The following is an 18,911-nucleotide window of genomic DNA, read 5'->3' on the forward strand; positions in this document are numbered from 1 at the left end:
TATGCTAGCGCGATGTGGCTCAGAGATGTGGGCATTTCGCTAGGGATCAATACTCGACGTCGTCTCGGATTTATCTATGAACTCGAGACGAATTAGAGCTGTAGTGCTGTGGTAATATAAACTGTTAAAAAATGATTCTTGATTGAGCATGATTAACCCTCTCCCTATTTCTCTATCTTTGTTTATTCACATCAAAATCATTATTAGTAATTTATATTTTTTACATTTCCGTTAAATTAATTAAACCAACTAAAAAACCTAAAATCCTACTCACTAAAAGTTGTAATTCCAGTTGTGAACCTTGCCGAGCCCTATGGTTTGGACGATCCCTTACTCGACCTATCCTACCAAACCCATGTGAGTAAGGTAACTTGACTAAACGAACGACTATACGGACTTTGGACTGTGGACTACGGACTTAAGTAAACTAAAAACTAATAAAACGTAAAATCAGCATTTATCAATCATCATCATGAGCTTCAATCCTATGGTTCTCTGCATTCTCAATGCCTTCTACATGTTCCACAGTAGGAACTTCTGGTTCTGAATCAATAAGATCATTAATGAAAGCTTATAGCTTCTCACCATCCTCAAAGTCTGTTATGGTTTGGTCTTCCATGAACACAACATCTCGACTCGGATTACCTTCTTGTTAATCGGATCATAAAGTAAACTTCTAATCCCCATAACCCAGAAAAATGCACTGTTTGGCTTTGTCATCAAGCTTGGATCTCTCATCCTTGGGAATATAAACAAATTCCCTGCACCCAAATATCGTCAAGTATCCATAATCAACATCTCTGCCTGACCATACTCTCTCTGGATAATCACTATTCAGAGGCTTTGACGGCGATAGGTTGATCACATGTCAGGATGTGCGGATGTGCATTGCTTCTACCCAATAACTTCTAGGTAATTTATAGTGAGCCAGCATGCATCTCATCCTCTCTACAATGGTATGATTCATCCTCTTGGCTATACCATTTTTTTGGGTGTCTTGGGAACGGTCTGCTTATAACGAATCAGGACTCTTACAATACTCTTCAAACGGCCCTATATACTCACCCCCATTTTCTGAGCGAATACACTTCAAAGCCTTCCCTATCTCTCTTTCCATCATGCTATGAAAAATCTTGAACACGCCAAGTACTTCATCCTTGGTCTTCAGACTATATGCCCATATCTTTCTTGGCACATCATCAATGAAAGTCAAGAAGTACAAAGCTCGCCCATGGGGATTTACTTTTATAGGACCACATAAGTTAGTGTGAACTAGCTCAAGGACATTGTCATGTCTGTGAGACGGAAATCTTTGGAAAGATACCATGTGTTGCTTTCCTATCAAACAGTGAGAACATCTATTTAAATGCGTACATTTGATGTCTGGCAAGGCCTTTTGCTTGGCAAGAACTTTCAAGCCTTTTTCGCCCATATGACACAGTCTCTTATGCCATAGCTCGGAGGAAGCTCTTTCTTCTACCGCATTTACTTCTACTTTACACAAACTAGCCTGTGTCTTGTAAAAAGAGCAAGTTTTCTTCCCTCTGGCTGCTACAATAGTATCTTTGCTCAGTTTTCATATCCCGTTACCAAACGAGTTTAGAAAGCCATCATCATTTAACTTCCCAGCGAAAATTAGGCTTAGCCGAATGTCAGGGACATGTCTTACATCCTTGAGTGTCAAGGTGTAGCTGACATTGGTTTCTACATGAACATCACCAATGCCTACAATCTTTGAGACTCCATTGTTGCCCAGCTTCACCTCACCAATATCACCCAATTTGTAGGTAGTGAAGAAACTCTTCTGGGGTGTGACGTGGTAGGAAACACCTGTATCTACCACCCACTCTATACCCTGGCCTGAAGTGCTCAAGTATAACTCGTCACCATCTGACACAATTCCTACTTCACCGTGTGAAGCGATATCTATGGCGTCTCAACTGGCAGTGCTTTCTTTTAACTCTAACTTGTCTTCATGTACGGTACTAGTCTTCTCATCCCTCTTCAATTCTATGCATTCATACTTGAAGTGGCCATGGATACCGCAATAATCACAGGACAAGTCTTTCTTAGGAGGTCTGCTCGCGCTCCTAGATTTTCTTTTGTCTTCACGTCTAGAATGAGATGGTTTTCTGCTTTTGCCTCTCTCTTGCTTTTCTGTAACAATGATCTCTGAGTGACAAGAGTTATTTTGTGCATCCTTTCTTGTTTTCTCATAGAGGTCTTCTAAAGTCTTCCACAGGCTGAAAGCTGTGGTCTCTTGGAATACAAGGCGGATTACATTGTTGTCAATCTGTTATCTAATGCACCCAATCACTTTTTCATCAAGCGTCTTCCACTCAGTCCTAGAAATTGCATCTGGTTTTACTCATCCATTTTCAATGGGTTGTGCTAAGTCCTTGCAATAGAGCAAGTCTTCAATCTTGGCCTTCCAAATAGTGTAGTTCACTCTATTCAGACTATTCATGTGAGTGTTCACTGAATAGTCCATCTCTACAAGTTATTTTAACTCAAATCTTCTCTCAGGAATTTTGTCAAATACCTTCCAAGCAAAATTTTGATAACAACCTAGGTTAATCTAACCTAATTCTAATACCACTTGTTGGGGAATAACGATACCAATCGATCCCCACTACACAGATAACTTGTAATATGAACACACTATTACTCCAGACAAATTCTAAATATCCACTATAACCAACTTAGCATGCCCAACTCTCTAAACAACTATCAAGAACAAATAATAATGCAAAGAAAAGTAAAGCATACCACAACACAAAGATTTAACGTGGTTCGGCCAATGGTGCCTACTTCCACAAGAGCTAATCCTTTTATAACATGGAAAGAAAGATTACAATCTCTCCTCTCAAGTCTCTCCACCTTACTAGATCACTCCTCTCTCTTTACAGGCTTTTCTCTCTGCAAAGGTTTTCTCTCAATCTTGATTGCTCTCAAAATTGGGTTTCAATTTCGTGACTTTTGTGTTGCCTTTGTGTTGGTTAAGTTTTCCAAAACCTTGTTTTTGGTTTATATCCCAAAAACCTGATTTGCGGTTACTGTAGATAGTAACTGTGAAAAATAGACATGGGCGCGGGCGCGCTCTCGGCAAGGCCAATTCCGAGTGCACGCGCCCTCAAGTGCTTGTTTCGTGAGAGGCTGAAAAACTATCTTCTTTTTCTAGTAACAAGGGCGCGGGCGCGCTTTGGGCTTAGACCAATCTGAGCACGCGCGCACTCAGACCTCTTCACGCAAACAGAACTGATTTCTCTCCTCTTCTTCCTTATCCTCATGTGAGGGATAACTCCAACAAGTAAGATGAGTGAAGCTGATGTTTGAGGCTTGATCTCAACTATGAGCAAGCTTTCTTCATGAAGCTTTCATGGCCGTATCTAATACCATAATGAAATGAGTAATGATCTTGTTTTCATTCAGTTGATTTCTCATTACAATGATTACACTTTATATAGTGTATCTATTACATTCTCACTCATCTAACTAATTTTGTTCTAATTCTGTTATAGGAATGCTGAGTTGGATTCTGTTGTAACTGTTTTCAGTCTTATATTTTGATACTGCTGACTTATACATTAATAATAGATTGTAGTAATTACATTACGTATTTTAAGAGGGAATAAGAAGTCAACATTATATCCACGAGTAATACTGCAGTATCTTTTGTTCTTCCGAATTTGAAACTACACAAATACATTAGTAAAGCACCAATTGTGTTGCACAAAAGATTTGTACTTTGTTTTTCTGTTTCATTTTTCACTATAAAATACAAAATGCGATAACGTTTTAATCTCGAAGTAATTCAGAACTTTTGGCGTACTTCTAATTTCAAAGTACTTGCAAAATCGTCCGAATAAGACTGATAACATCATATTTTTCTTCGCTAATCGACTGATAACATCATCACATATCATACCAAAGTCGAAATCAACTATGTGACAGTCGTGAAAGTGCATTTTATATTATTAATGACAAATTTAGAACCATTGCCGCGAGAGTACCTAGCAGGTTGATTTTTGACTTGTTAAAAATTTTAACTAAGAAGTGTTGTAGTGATGAACAACTGCAAGTGTACCTATTAGTCAAACTTGGTTGATTCCGTGTTGAAAACTGAAGTCGACATCGTTTAAATTAAATATTGTTTAAGGCATCAATGTCAACAAATCTACAATGAAGGCTTAGTCAATTTAAAGTTCGATGAGTCATTTAAAATGAATGGATGTTTCAATTTGTAGTATATTAATGTCTATTTCAAGATGATTCAACAGGATATTTTCCTGAGAAATATCGAATATCTTTGTATTAAGTTATCTTTGCTGTTCCAATTGAGCTACTCCATTTGGAATATTATGTTTATTAATCTAATATAATCCAACTGTTGATATTGATTACTATTGTTAAGAGTGAAACTTGGCGGAGTTTGTTGGAATGGAGTGCGATTCGATACAACAATTTCTTTGTTGAATAAAATTTGCATAGTAGCACTTACTTACTATGTAGTCTTAACTGTTAAGTCTTAACCAATAGAAGTCTAAAACTACCACGTACATTGGCATGGCACACTTAGTCAATGACACAAACAATTGTCTATTCTACGGCGTGTGTGCGGTTTCAATTCTTTTAGATTTTCCGTTTCCTTGTTTCCAAAGAGTGGCACGAGTAAATGATACACATACATACTACTTTGACCTACTTAACCGGAGTAGTAACCATTGATTTACATATCCAGATATGTGTTCCAGTGTAGCACTACTTAGGGTGTGTTTGTTATGATGGAAACACTATGGAAACTAGCTAAAATGCACGTGCTTTGCACGTGAATATTAAACAAATTTTTTTTAATGGTAGCTAGGTTGTGAAAATGATGATTAAGACATCAGAGTGAAACACAATAACTTTCTGTTGATCAAAAATATAATCTATTCCAATCAGCTTAAAGCTAAGTTCCATATAGGAAAAATAATATAAAAAAAAAATACAAATTCTTATTTTTTTTTAAAAAAAATAATTGGAAAGACAGATTGCGTATTTGCTAAAAAATACATCAATTTATGGAAAGTCAAGCATAAGAGAGAAACCCTAGTTCGATCAAATCAGGATGTCACTAAGAATTAAAAGTTAGAACAAAAACAAATAGCCTAAAAATATTCAACACCGTAACATCTACTGAGTGCCTAAACATACAACCAAGGCCAATGCATGTCAAACAACAATTAAGCCTGATGGAAAACTCAGCAAAGAATAGTTTATTCTTTGGTTGACTTGTTGATGAGTGACTTGTGGATGTGAGGGATCACACCACCACCTTCAATTGTTCCCTTGATCTACGTGTCAAGCTCCTCATCCGATCCCCTCTGATAGCTAGCTGCAGATGTGCCTTGGGGTGATACACTTCTTCACTTTGAGATCTTTGCTTGCATTGCCTGTCAACTCCAATACTTATGTTGTAAGGTACTCTAGTGTAGCTGTAGAGTAAACTGCAGCAGTGGCCCCTACTTGCCCATTTGCACCAATCCTTGATTTCAAATGACGATGGATACGACCTACTGGAAACATCAGACCAGCTCATGACATCCAATACTGCAGCTGTAATCTTGCATGAGTTGATATCGCTTCTAAACATGCATTTGCCATACTTTTCTGTAGACCTATGAACATTCAATTAAATTCACCATGATTTAACAGTTTAATGCAGATAGTGAAAGAAAGTCATTCTCTAAATCAATATATATAGTTCAATAATCCACCAGTACAACTATCAAAACAACGAATGAAGTTTAGAGAATATCTTGACACATGGTCTACAACGAAGTATCTATAAAGAGTCGCTTTATAAAGTATCTAACCTTTTTTTTAAATTAAAATTGTTCATAAGCATGTCATTAAAGTGACACAATTATTGTGGTATTGGAAGTTTAGAGAATCGCTTTACACATCGTCAACAACAAAGTATCTATAAAATGCAAAACAAATAACCTAATTCTCTTATAAGGTTCTCAAAGCCGTCCAATTAAGTACCAGTAATCAGCTTCAACAAATTACTCTCGACAGTTAGATACTCATAAAAACGACGTACCTAAAGGGGCCTATTGGTCTTGATCCTTAACAATTGGTTCACCACCATGTTCACACTGCATTGACACAAATTTCCCCAACCACAAACCCCCCTTGAACGATCGTCACAACCTTAACATCCCCTAAAGAAGCCTTAGTCCTATCATTGAACTCTGACAATCTCTCTTATTACAGGAATTATTACAGGAAGAACGTTCATGAGTTTTCAACTTAGTGGCTACAGGTAGCGTCTGCTCATCACTAATAGAAACTTGAGGTTCATGTTTTCCCGCTAGTAAAATGGTCATCTCCACTCCAATAACCTAACCCTCTGCAAATACGAAACTCAGGAAGACAAATATCCCTTCAAACAATTAAAATCCAACAGTTGATCATGTGAAATTTTAAGTTCCATTCTATCACCTTAACCACATGGCTTAAATGCTAATGCTTTGATATACTCGATAAGTTTATCCGGCTCGAAAGATGTTGCTCAGGAGTTGCCTAGACCAAACCGTGTCCTTGCATCTTCCCACGTCTCGGCATTACCAAGAATGTTAGATCTTAGCTATTAGTAGTCTTCGTTTGACTATGTTCCACTACCACCATAATATCTTAAAGGCTTAAGATCTTGAATAGGAAAATACTTCAAAAGTGTTGTGAATGAATGAATGAAAACACAATCTAAGTTCCATTGTACCCAGGATAAGTGGACGCCCATGTGGAAGTGCTTCAGAACCTTAATAAAATGTGTTATGTGGAAAAGAACATCATAATGGAATACTGAATTAGCATACAAAAGGTATTTAGTCATAGACGCAAAGAAAGCAAGATCCAAAACACACAAATACATATTCATATTTTTAAAAGGGGTACATGAACCACTTGAAGGTAAAACTCATTTCCCTATAGAATTTAAAATATGTTCATGGAACTTATTTAAGATTCCAAGTCCCTCAAAAGAATATACATATAACCCAAAATTGAATTTCTATTCCAAGTAAAAGCAATGAGATGGATGGATGTACTAACTGTTTTAAATATTCACAACCTTAAAAGTGTAATTCAAGAAATTTAGGATGAATTGCAATACATTCATTTGATTTTTGTTTTTTTTTTTTTTTTTTTGATAAAGTATACATCAATTAAAAATATAAGAAATCAAAACCTTGGAAGCTTTCAATCCAACAGGAAGCTCGCTTGCAATCGTTCCTACAAAAAATTCACATCTTATCCATAATTTTTTTGGCTTCTCAGGTTATACTTAGTTACATATGGTGACTCTATGTTTCTTATTACATCCTCTTTTCAAGCCAATAGCTTACTACAACCCTCTGCAAGCATTAAACATTGAAGTCAAATCCACATTTTAGCTAAGGTAAATAGTAAACACCTCTAAATACTTAAAAATCAAGCTTAAGTAACAACATAATATTAAGACCCAAAAAAAAACTAACGAAACATAACAAATTTGCTTAACAAAGAGGATATATAGTGTCAGGAAAAACTAACAGTGGGAGCTAAGCAAACAAACAAACCAAAGGGAATGAGGTACATCTTATGCACTGTTTACTCTCTTCTATGGGACTATAACCATGAATAACTTGTATCACATGAAATACATGAAGGTACATTTTAACATTAATGAAAAATGAAATTTATAAACAGGATTTGAGTGAATTACAAACCAATGATGCCAACTTGAATGTATTGAAAATTTCCCAAGAAATTTGAAACTCCATATATATAGCCGATGTTTGGATCAAGAGTGAAGGCATTAAGCTCCAATCCACTAACTTCGATTAAGGTAATCATCAAAAATATGCAAGCGACACAAATATATGAGACTGAAATCTAAGGACCTACAAACAAATACCTAGACACCTAGTGCGAGGAATAGTAAGAGATTTTAAGCTTCTAGTAGATCCCTTGTGCTATCTTAAAGCAAAGTCCTCTAGGAAAAAAAAAAACAAATTATAAATAAATACCAAATTGGCAGGCTTCATGACATCAACATATAGAGCTCAATTTTCTAAACATTTTTGAATAAGTCTAACATGCAAACCTTCAGCTCCAATTTTCAGTTTTTAATCTTCCGAGCAATTTAAACCTCTGGTAAATTGCACAGTATCTAATTGAAGTCGGAATTGAATCCAATCAACGACAAATTGAAACGAAATATTGAGAACCCAGCATTCCATGTCTCAAAATGTGGACCATTATTCTATTTTCTTAAAAAAAAAAAAAAAAAACAACAACAAAATATTCCCTACAACAAACGTGCTTCACAAAGTATAAGGAAAATTCAGTGAAAGAGTAAGAACAAACCGGGAGGCCAACAGCTATACTAATCTTTCATATTCATGAAGTCGAAGTACGATATCGACAGTTCAAGTCCCAAACAAATTGCTCTAGCAAAAGGACAGTAGCCAAATGGAAGACTTGATATAATGACATTGGTAAGTTGAAATCACGAAAGTAAATGTTAATGGTTCATCAACACATGTGCCATGAGGTGCTGAAATTGGCTTGGGTTTGCCCAACTTTTAGAATAGTGAATAGAACGTATGAACTCCTTTCTCTCATGTCCAGCCAAAAAAAAAATCTCCTTTCTCTCATGTGATTCTAAAGAAATCATTGCTGGAGAATCAAAATGTTATACGGAATTAGGAACTAATAGTACATGATAACCATAACTAACTGCTCTATGCACAGGGCTGTGAGCATATTTCAATACATCAATAGCCACCATGACGAAACCCCAACTTCGAAACCAATCCAATTCACAAATATACTTGACATAGAAAGGCATGCTAGCGGACGCCGTAGCATTTGTACAACCATTCTGCGAAGTAAGGCTCTTCAAGTTAGTCAAGCTCCTTGGCTGTTCTCTTGTAAGAGAATTATTTGAGATGTCTAAGTAAAACAGATGTCAAACTGGCCAATCCATGGAGGGATGCTACCATTCAAGTGATTCCATGATTAATTAATAACCTATAACCCTATCGTATTCAGTAACCACATACTGCACAATTGCCAACAGCAGGGAACATCAAGTTTTTAAACCCAGTAACATTTTGTGGAATTTCTTCCCCTTGGAAATTCCTTGTGAGAGTAAGAGTAGTTAGATTATGGCATTGCTGAAGTACACCCAACGCCCCTGGCAAATTCTTAAAGCTATGCTTGACAAAAAAAGAAATGAAAGAGGCGCAAGATTTGCAAAATCTTTAGGGATCTCCCCATGGAAATTATTCTTAGAAAGGCTTACGATTTTCAACTGCCTACAACTCGATAGAGTAGCAGGAAAGGGGCCCGAGAAATGATTAGTCGCAATATCAAGTGAAGTTAGATTGGGCAGTCTTGTAAAAGTGAGACTGATGTTCCCTGTAAGAGAATTGTTATGAAGGTCAAGCACTCCAAGCATTGGACAAAACGATAGAGAAGAAGGTAAAAGCCCCGAGAAAATATTAGAGTTTGTACTGAACTGCTCTAGTTCTATGAGATTTCCAAACACATCTGAAACAACTAAAGTTTTAAGTCTGAAAAGCTTACTCAGTCTCTTGCTCAACTGTCCGGAAAAGTTGTTGAAAGAAATAGATAGTTGCTCCAAAGATGACATCAAATATAGTGTCTGGAAGATGGCCAGAAAGCAAATTGGAATCGACATGCAGCTGTCGAAGAGTCGTACTGCAATTGGTTAAACCTTCCGCCATGAGCCCTCCAGAAAAATGATTCATTCATAGATAAAGCCAGAATCTGAAGCGCATTTGAGGCGTTGCAATTTTTTGTATTGATGCGACCATTGAAACAATTGTCACTTATATTGAGTACAGCAAGATTTGGATAAGCATCAATTTCAAGCAAACCCCCAATAACGAAATTGTTTGATATATTAAGTGACAGGATAGACATCAGACCACCGAGAACCTGTGAAACTGATCCAGATAACTTGTTGTAGCTAAAGATTAAGAGCCCCCAACTTCTGCAAGTTAGAATGCTTTATAGGAATATCATTGAACTTCACAGAAACAAGGGCGACTTTTTCCAGATGCATTGTATGAGTATTAACCATGAACTGAATTGATAACCCAATTCTCTCTATCAACGCTTTATTTTCGGTTCCATGTTTAACTATCTTTAGTTGTCCTTACAGGTTAGTCTTGGTCTGATCAAATAGTCTATTCCTTTACACTTCCCAAATCTGACCGAATTTCTTAATTTCCTAGAGTTTCTTTGAAATGAAAGTATACAGTATTACAATGTAAACTTCTATGATTACAGCTTCTACAAACTTCTTGTTGCATAGCTTCAGGAGTGCTATCTATTCTACGTGATAATTCATCTATTGAACAAAAAAATAATAATTCATATATACTAATACCAACATGTATTCAACATGAATTGATAGGTATTTTTTGTTAGTAAACAACATAACCAATCATAACTAATATGTCATGTCTACATAGAGAAGTTATCTCGTCTTTCCAAATAAAGCAGGGCACTTATCGATTGGAGTATGTTGGCGTTGAAGCTGTACTTGAGTTCTTTGATTGTAGTTTACTCTGATCTAAGAATAGTCATCATAATTATTAAAATAACAGTTAAAAGGACGCGATATAATAGGAATAAGACTTGCAAAGAACACAAAGTGTGTTTAGCAAAAAAGAATTGAAAGTAGCTAACAAAGTTTAAACAGATGATGTACTCTATCAATGTGGGAATCCAACTATTTGGTCCAAAAAAAAACAGGACAGTGTACAGGACATGATATAATCGGAATAAGAAGTGTCCTTAGCAAAAAAAGAAGCGGAAGTAGCTGACAAACTTTAGATAGATGCTATACTCTTTCACTGTATTAGCTCAAGTGTTCTGAAACTGGATATCTTAGCTCAAGGACAGGGTGTGCTGGCTGCTGTAGCCCCAAATAAGCCGTGCATGGAAGTTGGCATCTATTCTTTGGTGACAGATTATGTACTATACTTAGGTACATCTATGGCGGAACCTCATGTCGCTGGAGTAGCCGCACTTCTAAAATCCGTTTATTGGGGATTGGAGCCCCAGTAGCAATCCGTTTAGCAATCATGACCACGCGATATGCTCGCGATAACACATAATAATTGAACAATAAGAGATTCATGGATTGGATTGTGCGCTACAACTCTAAACTTCGGGGCTGCCCATGTAAACCCCCATATAAGCTATGAACCCTGGGCTCATCTATGATATTGGATTTAAAGATTATGTTGAGTTCTTATGCAACCTTGGTTACACTGGATCGCCAGATGAGTGTTGTCATCAAGAAAAACCTTTGGACTTGTTGAGACAACGCGTCTGATCTAAAAAGGAGAAGTAGTGCAAAAAATGTCTTTGTACCTTCAATGTGCGCAATCGACATGCTTCACAGAGCCCTGCCTAGGTCTTCTTTCATTATTTAGCAAACGAAAACATATGGGGTAGACAATGTATTAAACAACTACGCCAAACTGTAATTAAATTACTTCACCTAAATTAGCACCAATCTTCTGAAATTCAGTTACAAAGCCTCACAAAGTAAAAACATAATAGTTTTGACATATAGATTCAAGCAGTGAAGACAGAATGTGAGAATTATTTTCAGCCTAATCGAGAAACCTGAGAAAGCATGTAACATATATATCCTAATTGGCTCATCTAGTAGAGGGGTAATACTAAAAAATCCTAAAAATTATTAACACTATTATTCGGATCGGATTTTATCCGATATCTGTTTTGGATAACACATATTGCATTCAAATACCATTCTTTAACATCCGTCGGATGCAGATGTCAGTGCCAATTTTCAGATTTAGATACGGTACAGGCATATCCGATCCGAAACCTATCCATTTTGCACCCAAGTGGGAGGAAATGTTGGCTTAGTGAAGGCCAACGGTTGACCGGCCACCGTGTATGTCTTAGTCTCACATCGACCAACAACATTAGAGGTTTAGGACATAAGTAACTTATCCTGTCAAAATACCGGTGGCAAGGCCTTTCCAAAGCACTTAACACCGGATCTCATAAGAATTCGGGGAGTTACGCATGCTTAGGCGGGACCAATAATAAAATATGTGACCTCGGAAGTTTTGACGTTGTAGGGACAGTATCATTGTGAGTGTATGCGGTAAATCGTTATAATGTGCCTCGTGAATAAAACTCGTAGAAGTTAAATCAAAACCCCTAAAATCAAATTGGTGGAGGTCTCTTCAAGTCCTTAGGTAATGGGTTCAACACAATCACTTAAGGAAGGGAGTGTTGAATCACTAAAAACAATTGAACCTAACCAGTTGTGTTACACAGGTAAATAATAACATCAACCTAACTAACATGGTAGCATCATCCACTGTTAGAAACTACTTGATAAATACTACAACTAAGACAGAGGAGATTGGAAGGATACTAAGAATAATACACACATTGGAAATCAAACTTGAAAATGTATCATTTATCACAGAATAAAAACATATGTGCGTATATATATACTGAAAATTGAGTGGTCAGGGTACCACTGGGTTTCAGAACCTGGTTTATGGCAACAACTCCATATGATTTGACCAACTAAGTTAGCAGACGCCAGAAAAAATGAAGATTAAGTAATACCTGCAAAGACTGAATTGTCGTGTCTTGTTGTTGTATCTGAATTTTCTGATCTTGATCCAATTGCAAAAGATGAGCAACTTGATTTTTCAGCTGAGCATTCTGATCCTTCTCAACTTTATGCTTCTCTATCAGCAATAAATTTTCTGACTGCGATACAAAATTAGAGGAAAAAGAATCAACATCCGTGTTTTCAAATTTTACTTACTAAAACAGTTGGCATTGATCTGATGACACACACAGAATATTCTTAAGAAGATGCTAACAATATGGGTGTAACACAATGTAGGAGAAAAAACACAATGTAGGAGAAAAAATGAAGTGGTGACATAGATTGTATGTGCTCGATTAATCAAAAGCAATATCTTTGAATATAACCGTGTCAATGGACATGGTTAGTTAAGACAACCGTGTATAGTTGTTGTATAAATGCCTAGACTGTCAAAAGAAATAATATAGTTAAGGAATTGGCAGAGTTTTGGTGCTATACTTAGTAAACAAACTAATGTCAAACCACTCGAGCTAGAACCTGCGGACAAATACCCATTATCATACTAATATAAATGTCTCTTTTGTAACTTTTCTATCCAGTTGGGATTTGTTGTTGGGATTTAGTTAGACTTTGTGTTCTTATTTCTTCTACCTTGTTGCATTGTATTTCCTTTATGTTTCTCTTGTATGGTAGGGTACCACATCCTACAACTTGTTTCTGTGATTGATTACCATATTACACTTTAGCAATCCAAAAAAAGAAGAAAAAAAAAACACTACAAGAATAATATCAGAAACCTTCAGATCTGCCTGCAATGTGAAAGAAACTTTCCAGGCTTTCTGAACTTCGTTGAAGAGTAGGACACACTGATCATTTGCATCTTTAAGTGCCTGCTTTAGTCCCAAAGCCTCTTGCTTTAAATCAAGTATTTCTTTCTCTTTTTCATATAGTTCTTTCCGGGCATCATTTGCCTGCACAGACATCATTACTAAGAATCAGCAAAAGTAATAAGCTACTACAAAACAGGCTCAATCATTGTTCTCTTTATCAAAATAGACCAATAAGTCATATAAAGTAACTCAGTTAGGGGGCTTCCAAGTCAGACATATAAACAAAGTCAAGTTTTAGTAAAACAATTTTTTATCGGCTAGGAGTCAATAGATTATAAGATCGATCCCTCTTGAACCTGTATTTATTTGAAAACATGTAGAAGATATGCTGCCCTCACATTTCCAAAAGAAAAAGGAGAAAAGAAGGAGCATGCTTACAACATCTCTCCACTTCTTAATGGTATCTCGATTTCCAAGACTTAGTTCAGAGTTCCAAGCTCTTCCAAAGAAAAATTAAGGGTGACAATGTCTCGATAGATTAGAGACATTTGGGCACACGTTCACAATCAACAATGTCTTGGAGTTTCCACCTATAACAGCATAAAGCCATGAAAATTAGATAGCTTACATCAAAGTCAAAATAAATCTGTTTCAAATATTAGTAATATAATGAATCGACTACTGCATGACGGGCGTGTTGTTGTGTCACTCTCCACCCTCTCCTCAATAGTGCACAGCTCAAAGACACTACACAAATTCAGACTCTTCATTACATACACCAATATTTCAGAAGTCTCCAATAAGGCTCTCTGTACCACAAGAAGCTCAATGCAACAAATTTAGGCTCCTCAATAAAGTGCTCATACCACAGCAATTTAGAATGTAGTCTTTGAGGATGTTGTCTTTCTTTCTTTTATCGCAAGTGTAGGTTTTCTCGAGCTACTTTATTATTGAGAGTTCACTTTACCAATACAGAAGTGCTCATACCATAAGATTCACGTGTAATCCCCATTTGCATAAGCTTATACCAAACAAAACATCAAACCAATGAGATGAGTTGTTGATCATTGGTCGAAGTTATTGAGTGGTGGCCTGGCTTTTCATTTAAATTAACATTAAGTTTTGGTGCGTGCAATTCAGTATTCTTGAATGAAAGTACTATGGATCAACTTCTCCCATGTTTTTAAAAGGCATTGGGATTATTTTAAATTTTTGAGTAGAGAGGTTTTTTTTTTTTCTGGCTTTGATCTTTTTTTAAGAGAGAGAATGAGGGCAGATTTCTTTTTTGATAACTGAATGAGGGGAGATTTGAGGGAGACGTCTGTGATACGTTTTTTTTTTTGTTTTTTTGGTTTTTAGCTTTTAAGAGAGAGAGAAATGGGCGAAGAGAAGAATATATACACCCTCTCGTGTATTGAAAAGCATCCCGGCACATTGCATGGAAATTAAGGCCATATTGAATATATACACCCAATTTAGTTACTGAACATTCAAGAATGCAAGCAGTATGGTGTTTTTATTTACAAAAAAAAAAGTATTTAAACTGTACAAGACAATACATTTTGATTAATTAATTTGTCCCTACATTATCCAGTCACCAAAAAGGGCATGTTGTTGAGTAAAAAAAAAGCTAACACTAACGATCTCGACATTTGATCATCTCCTTGTAGCTATTCAGAGACTCCAACCTCTGCAATCTCATTTCTTCATTAAACTTATTTATAAACGATTCAACTCTTCGATTCAAATCGTCTTGGCTCAGTGATGGTTCCTTTTTTAGCTTTGATAACCCGGAAGACCGAGTCAGTGATGAAGACATATTGCCATCGTTGTTGAACGTCCCAGATTTCTTCATGTGTGCTTGTGGTCCAGCATTGTGGTTACTAGAATGCATCTCCCAGGTGTCCGATTTTTTAAGGTGTCTTGCAAGAGGTATTGAACGACCTTCCGTTATCATCTTCCATGTGTTCTCCAGTGTGTCCTGATGGCGTTTTGGTTTTGTTACTCTCAGTGATTTTCCACCTACATAACAGAGAAAACTTCTAAGATTATTTAGACACTAAGCTATAGAATTTAGAAATGCTAGGGAAAACAATTATAAGGAGATAATACTTCATCAAAGGCTTGCCTTATTTGCATTAATTTTTCCATGTAAACATTTTTGTCAGTTTAGACTTGACTTAGTCTTAAACGCCGTTTGAGAGCAAAATTGTAGTGAATTTTACCTAGAATAGGAATAGGACAAAGGTATATATAGTTTTGTAGTAGAACAAGATGTTTCAATTCGATGTGCTGTTAGTTTTTTTAGTGTTGGAGACAACCACATATAATGGTAATTTTAGTTCAATTACTAAATTCTTAACAAGTTCTTAACTTCGTTGATAATCGAAAAAAATAACAAATTCTTAACTTCCCATGGAAAATACTGGAAATACTAAATTCAAAGAAGTTTGATGTAGTACTAAATTTGTAAACTGTAAAATGATACCAAAAAAACGACAAGTCAACAACCCAATTGTGACACGTGTCGTGTGATCCTTGTAAAAAACACTGTGGCGCCAATAGATAAATTTCTACAAACAAAATAGTAGGCAATAAAATGATTTTATCAGAAATAAAATGATACCTTCAGGACTCCCTTTAGCTATTTTCCGGTGACCAAACCGGCCAGAAACTGGTGGTTTTCCCTTTGATATAAACAAATCATCCACCACAGCTGGAATAATCTCCATTGATTCTTTCCGAATCGGCATTTCAGTCGCCCCCCAAATAGCTAATTCATTTTCAACTCTCTCCACTAAATTCTCCTCTTCTTTCTTCCCTTCCAATAACATGATCTCTGGCACCGTCGCTTCAAACGCTTCAAACTCCGGCATGGAATTCTTTGTTACATGTTGTATGTCGACCGGACTTCTTAACACGACAGGTTCTTCGTACTCCACGGGCGAAGCAAGCACTTCCTGAATTTTCACTAGCTCGTCATCAAGCACCATCTGTTCCTCAATCTTGTTACGCTGAAACCTTGAAGAAGCAGCTATGGTTATGATAATGAAGTTGATAATCACATACAGGTAAGGTGGCGTAAGCCACGAGCGGAAAGAGCCCCAAAGTTCGGGCAGTTGTAAGATCAAGAAGTTTGAGATGACTGAAAGGTTAAGCATCAGAGTTATGGCTATTGACAAGATGAAAACCGAGTATAGTGCAAATTTTCGTAAAAAAATAAAGTTGTTGCTAAAGAGGTTTGCCATTGTTTTGTGATAAAGTTGTTGTTACATATTTTTCTTTCTTGTGTTTATATGTTTGGAAAAATGAGGATGAGCTTGAGTAAAAGACAAGAGAAGTGAAAAGTGGGTATGAACTCAAGTAGTAGAATCAGTCGGTGAAAGGAGATAACGATGTAATTGTGATGAGGTTGTGTATTATGACTTGTGAGGCCATTTGGGCCAAATTTGGACGTACTTGTATTGGGAAAGATTTAAAAAGTGAAGTTGGACTAGTCCGTGGATATTAGTGAATAATAATTTTGTTCTGAGTTTGGACTAATTTATGCACATGGAGTTTGGACGTACTTGCACGTGGATATTCATCCCCCTCCTCCAAACATTATGAAAGCAAACAGAGATGGCTCGAGTAGAGGAAATCCTGGGCTGGCAGGGTGGGGAGTTATATTCAGGGACAACAATAGGGTGGTACATGGTACTCTGATAGGAGGACTAGGGGTGTGTACTGTTGGGGATTATATCAATACTAATCGATTCCCCACTACACAGATAACTTGTATTTGAACACAATTCAACTCCGGACAAAATCTAAATATCAACTACAACCTATACTAACATGCCCAACTCGCTAAACAACTATTAACAACCGGATAATAATGTAAAAACGGTAAAAGCAAACCACAACACAAAGATTTACCGTGGTTCTACTAATGATGCCTACTTCCACAAGAGCCGGTTAATAAAGTGGGAAGGAAGATTACAATCTCTCTTTCCGGTCTCACCTTACTAGATCACTCTTTATCTCTTTCTGGGGTTGTATCTCTCGTAAAGGTTCTCTCTCTTTGTTTTAGTCCGGATTCCAATCCTTTCGACTTTGTTAGGTTAGGTTTTCCAAAACCTTGATTTTGGTTTTTATCTCCAAAACCAAATTTCTCATGGAATCTTGTGAAGCAAAGCCCACGAAAATTAGACTGGCCTTGGCCAATCAATATCTTAGAGATAGCCCGATGCTGGTCGCCTCTCTCTTGGAACTGGTCGCCTCTAGTCTCATCGAACCCCGGAGCCGAAGTCGCTTTCATCCGACATTTCCGGGGCCGGCCTCGACATTTTAACGCGTTTCTCTCTTTCTGTTTTCTCTCCTCATGTGAGGGATAACTCAACAATCTCCCCTCCCGAGCGGTGGGGAATACCTCCATGCAATTTCCAAATCAACAGAGGAGTGTCGCCATTCCGCAATAAGACAACAAACATCAAACTTACCTTTCGGTAAGACTTTGGTCATCATATCCGACCCGTTCTTGTCGGTATGGATCTTCTCGATACACAAATGCTTGTCCTCGAAGTACTTCTCTAATCCAATGATAACGCATGCGTGTATGTGCTTGGATCTAGAATGAAAACTTCGGATTCTTGCTCAAGTGGATGGCGCCTCGATCGCCACATTAACTACAAACCTGTTTCGCTTTAGCCCTAGTTCGTCGAAGAACCTCTTCATCCATAGCAACTCTTTTGCAACACTCGGTGGCTGCAATGTACTTTCGGCTTCAGAAGTGGAGAGGGCAACACACTTTTGCAACTTAGATTGCCAAGAAACCGCTCCCCCGCAAAAGTAACCCGGATAACCGGAGGTGGACTTCATCGAAGTCAACATCACCGCCATGTCCGTGATCGGTGTAGCCTTCAAGTAAGGGCTTACTTCCACCAAAACACAAACACGATTTGGAAGTGCCTTTGAGATATCTCAATATCCACTTAACACCTTCCCAATGCTTTTTACCCGGATTTGTGAAATCGCTTACCACCCCAACGGCGAAAGCAATATCCGGTCTAGTACACACCATGGCATACATCAAACCGCCCATCGGATGCATAAGGAATCTTTTTCCATCCGACTGCTCGCTCATGCTCACCCTTAGGACACATCTCTTTGGTCATGCGGAACTGGCCACCAAGCGGACAACCGACCGGGCTTCGGCTTGATCCATCTTTGCCGAATCTCTTCAACACCTTTCTCAATGTAGCTTTCTTGAGAAAGCCACAACTTTCCACTCTTTTCATCACGAAAGTGATCGCATCCCAAGATATCCGCTTTGCTTGACCCAAATCCTTCATCTCAAAGGACTTACTCAAGTCTTTCTTCAGCTTGGATATCTTGTTGATGTTTGGGCCAACTATCAACATATCATC

The 18,911-nt window shown here is 37.3% G+C and overlaps 1 protein-coding gene and 1 long non-coding RNA gene across 2 annotated transcripts; both read right to left on the reverse strand.

Moving 5' to 3' along the window:
- Nucleotides 1-12,669: 12,669 nt before the first annotated feature.
- LOC147504255 (uncharacterized) lies at nucleotides 12,670-14,008 on the reverse strand. The gene is made up of 3 exons (XR_015220370.1): nucleotides 13,942-14,008; nucleotides 13,471-13,644; nucleotides 12,670-12,831 (listed from the first exon to the last, which is right to left on the reverse strand). It is a non-coding gene; the product is annotated as an uncharacterized LOC147504255 (long non-coding RNA).
- A 992-nt stretch (nucleotides 14,009-15,000) lies between these two features.
- On the reverse strand, nucleotides 15,001-17,019 carry LOC147504256 (uncharacterized). The gene is made up of 2 exons (XM_086557262.1): nucleotides 16,130-17,019; nucleotides 15,001-15,525 (listed from the first exon to the last, which is right to left on the reverse strand). Exons 1-2 carry the CDS (start codon nucleotides 16,749-16,751, stop codon nucleotides 15,140-15,142), a joined length of 1,008 nt encoding a protein of 335 aa, XP_086413388.1. The 5' UTR covers nucleotides 16,752-17,019; the 3' UTR covers nucleotides 15,001-15,139.
- Between the last annotated feature and the right edge of the window lie 1,892 nt (nucleotides 17,020-18,911).

This window comes from Coptis chinensis, chromosome 4 (assembly GCF_015680905.1).
Source record: "Coptis chinensis isolate HL-2020 chromosome 4, ASM1568090v1, whole genome shotgun sequence".
Taxonomy (NCBI): Eukaryota; Viridiplantae; Streptophyta; class Magnoliopsida; order Ranunculales; family Ranunculaceae; genus Coptis; species Coptis chinensis.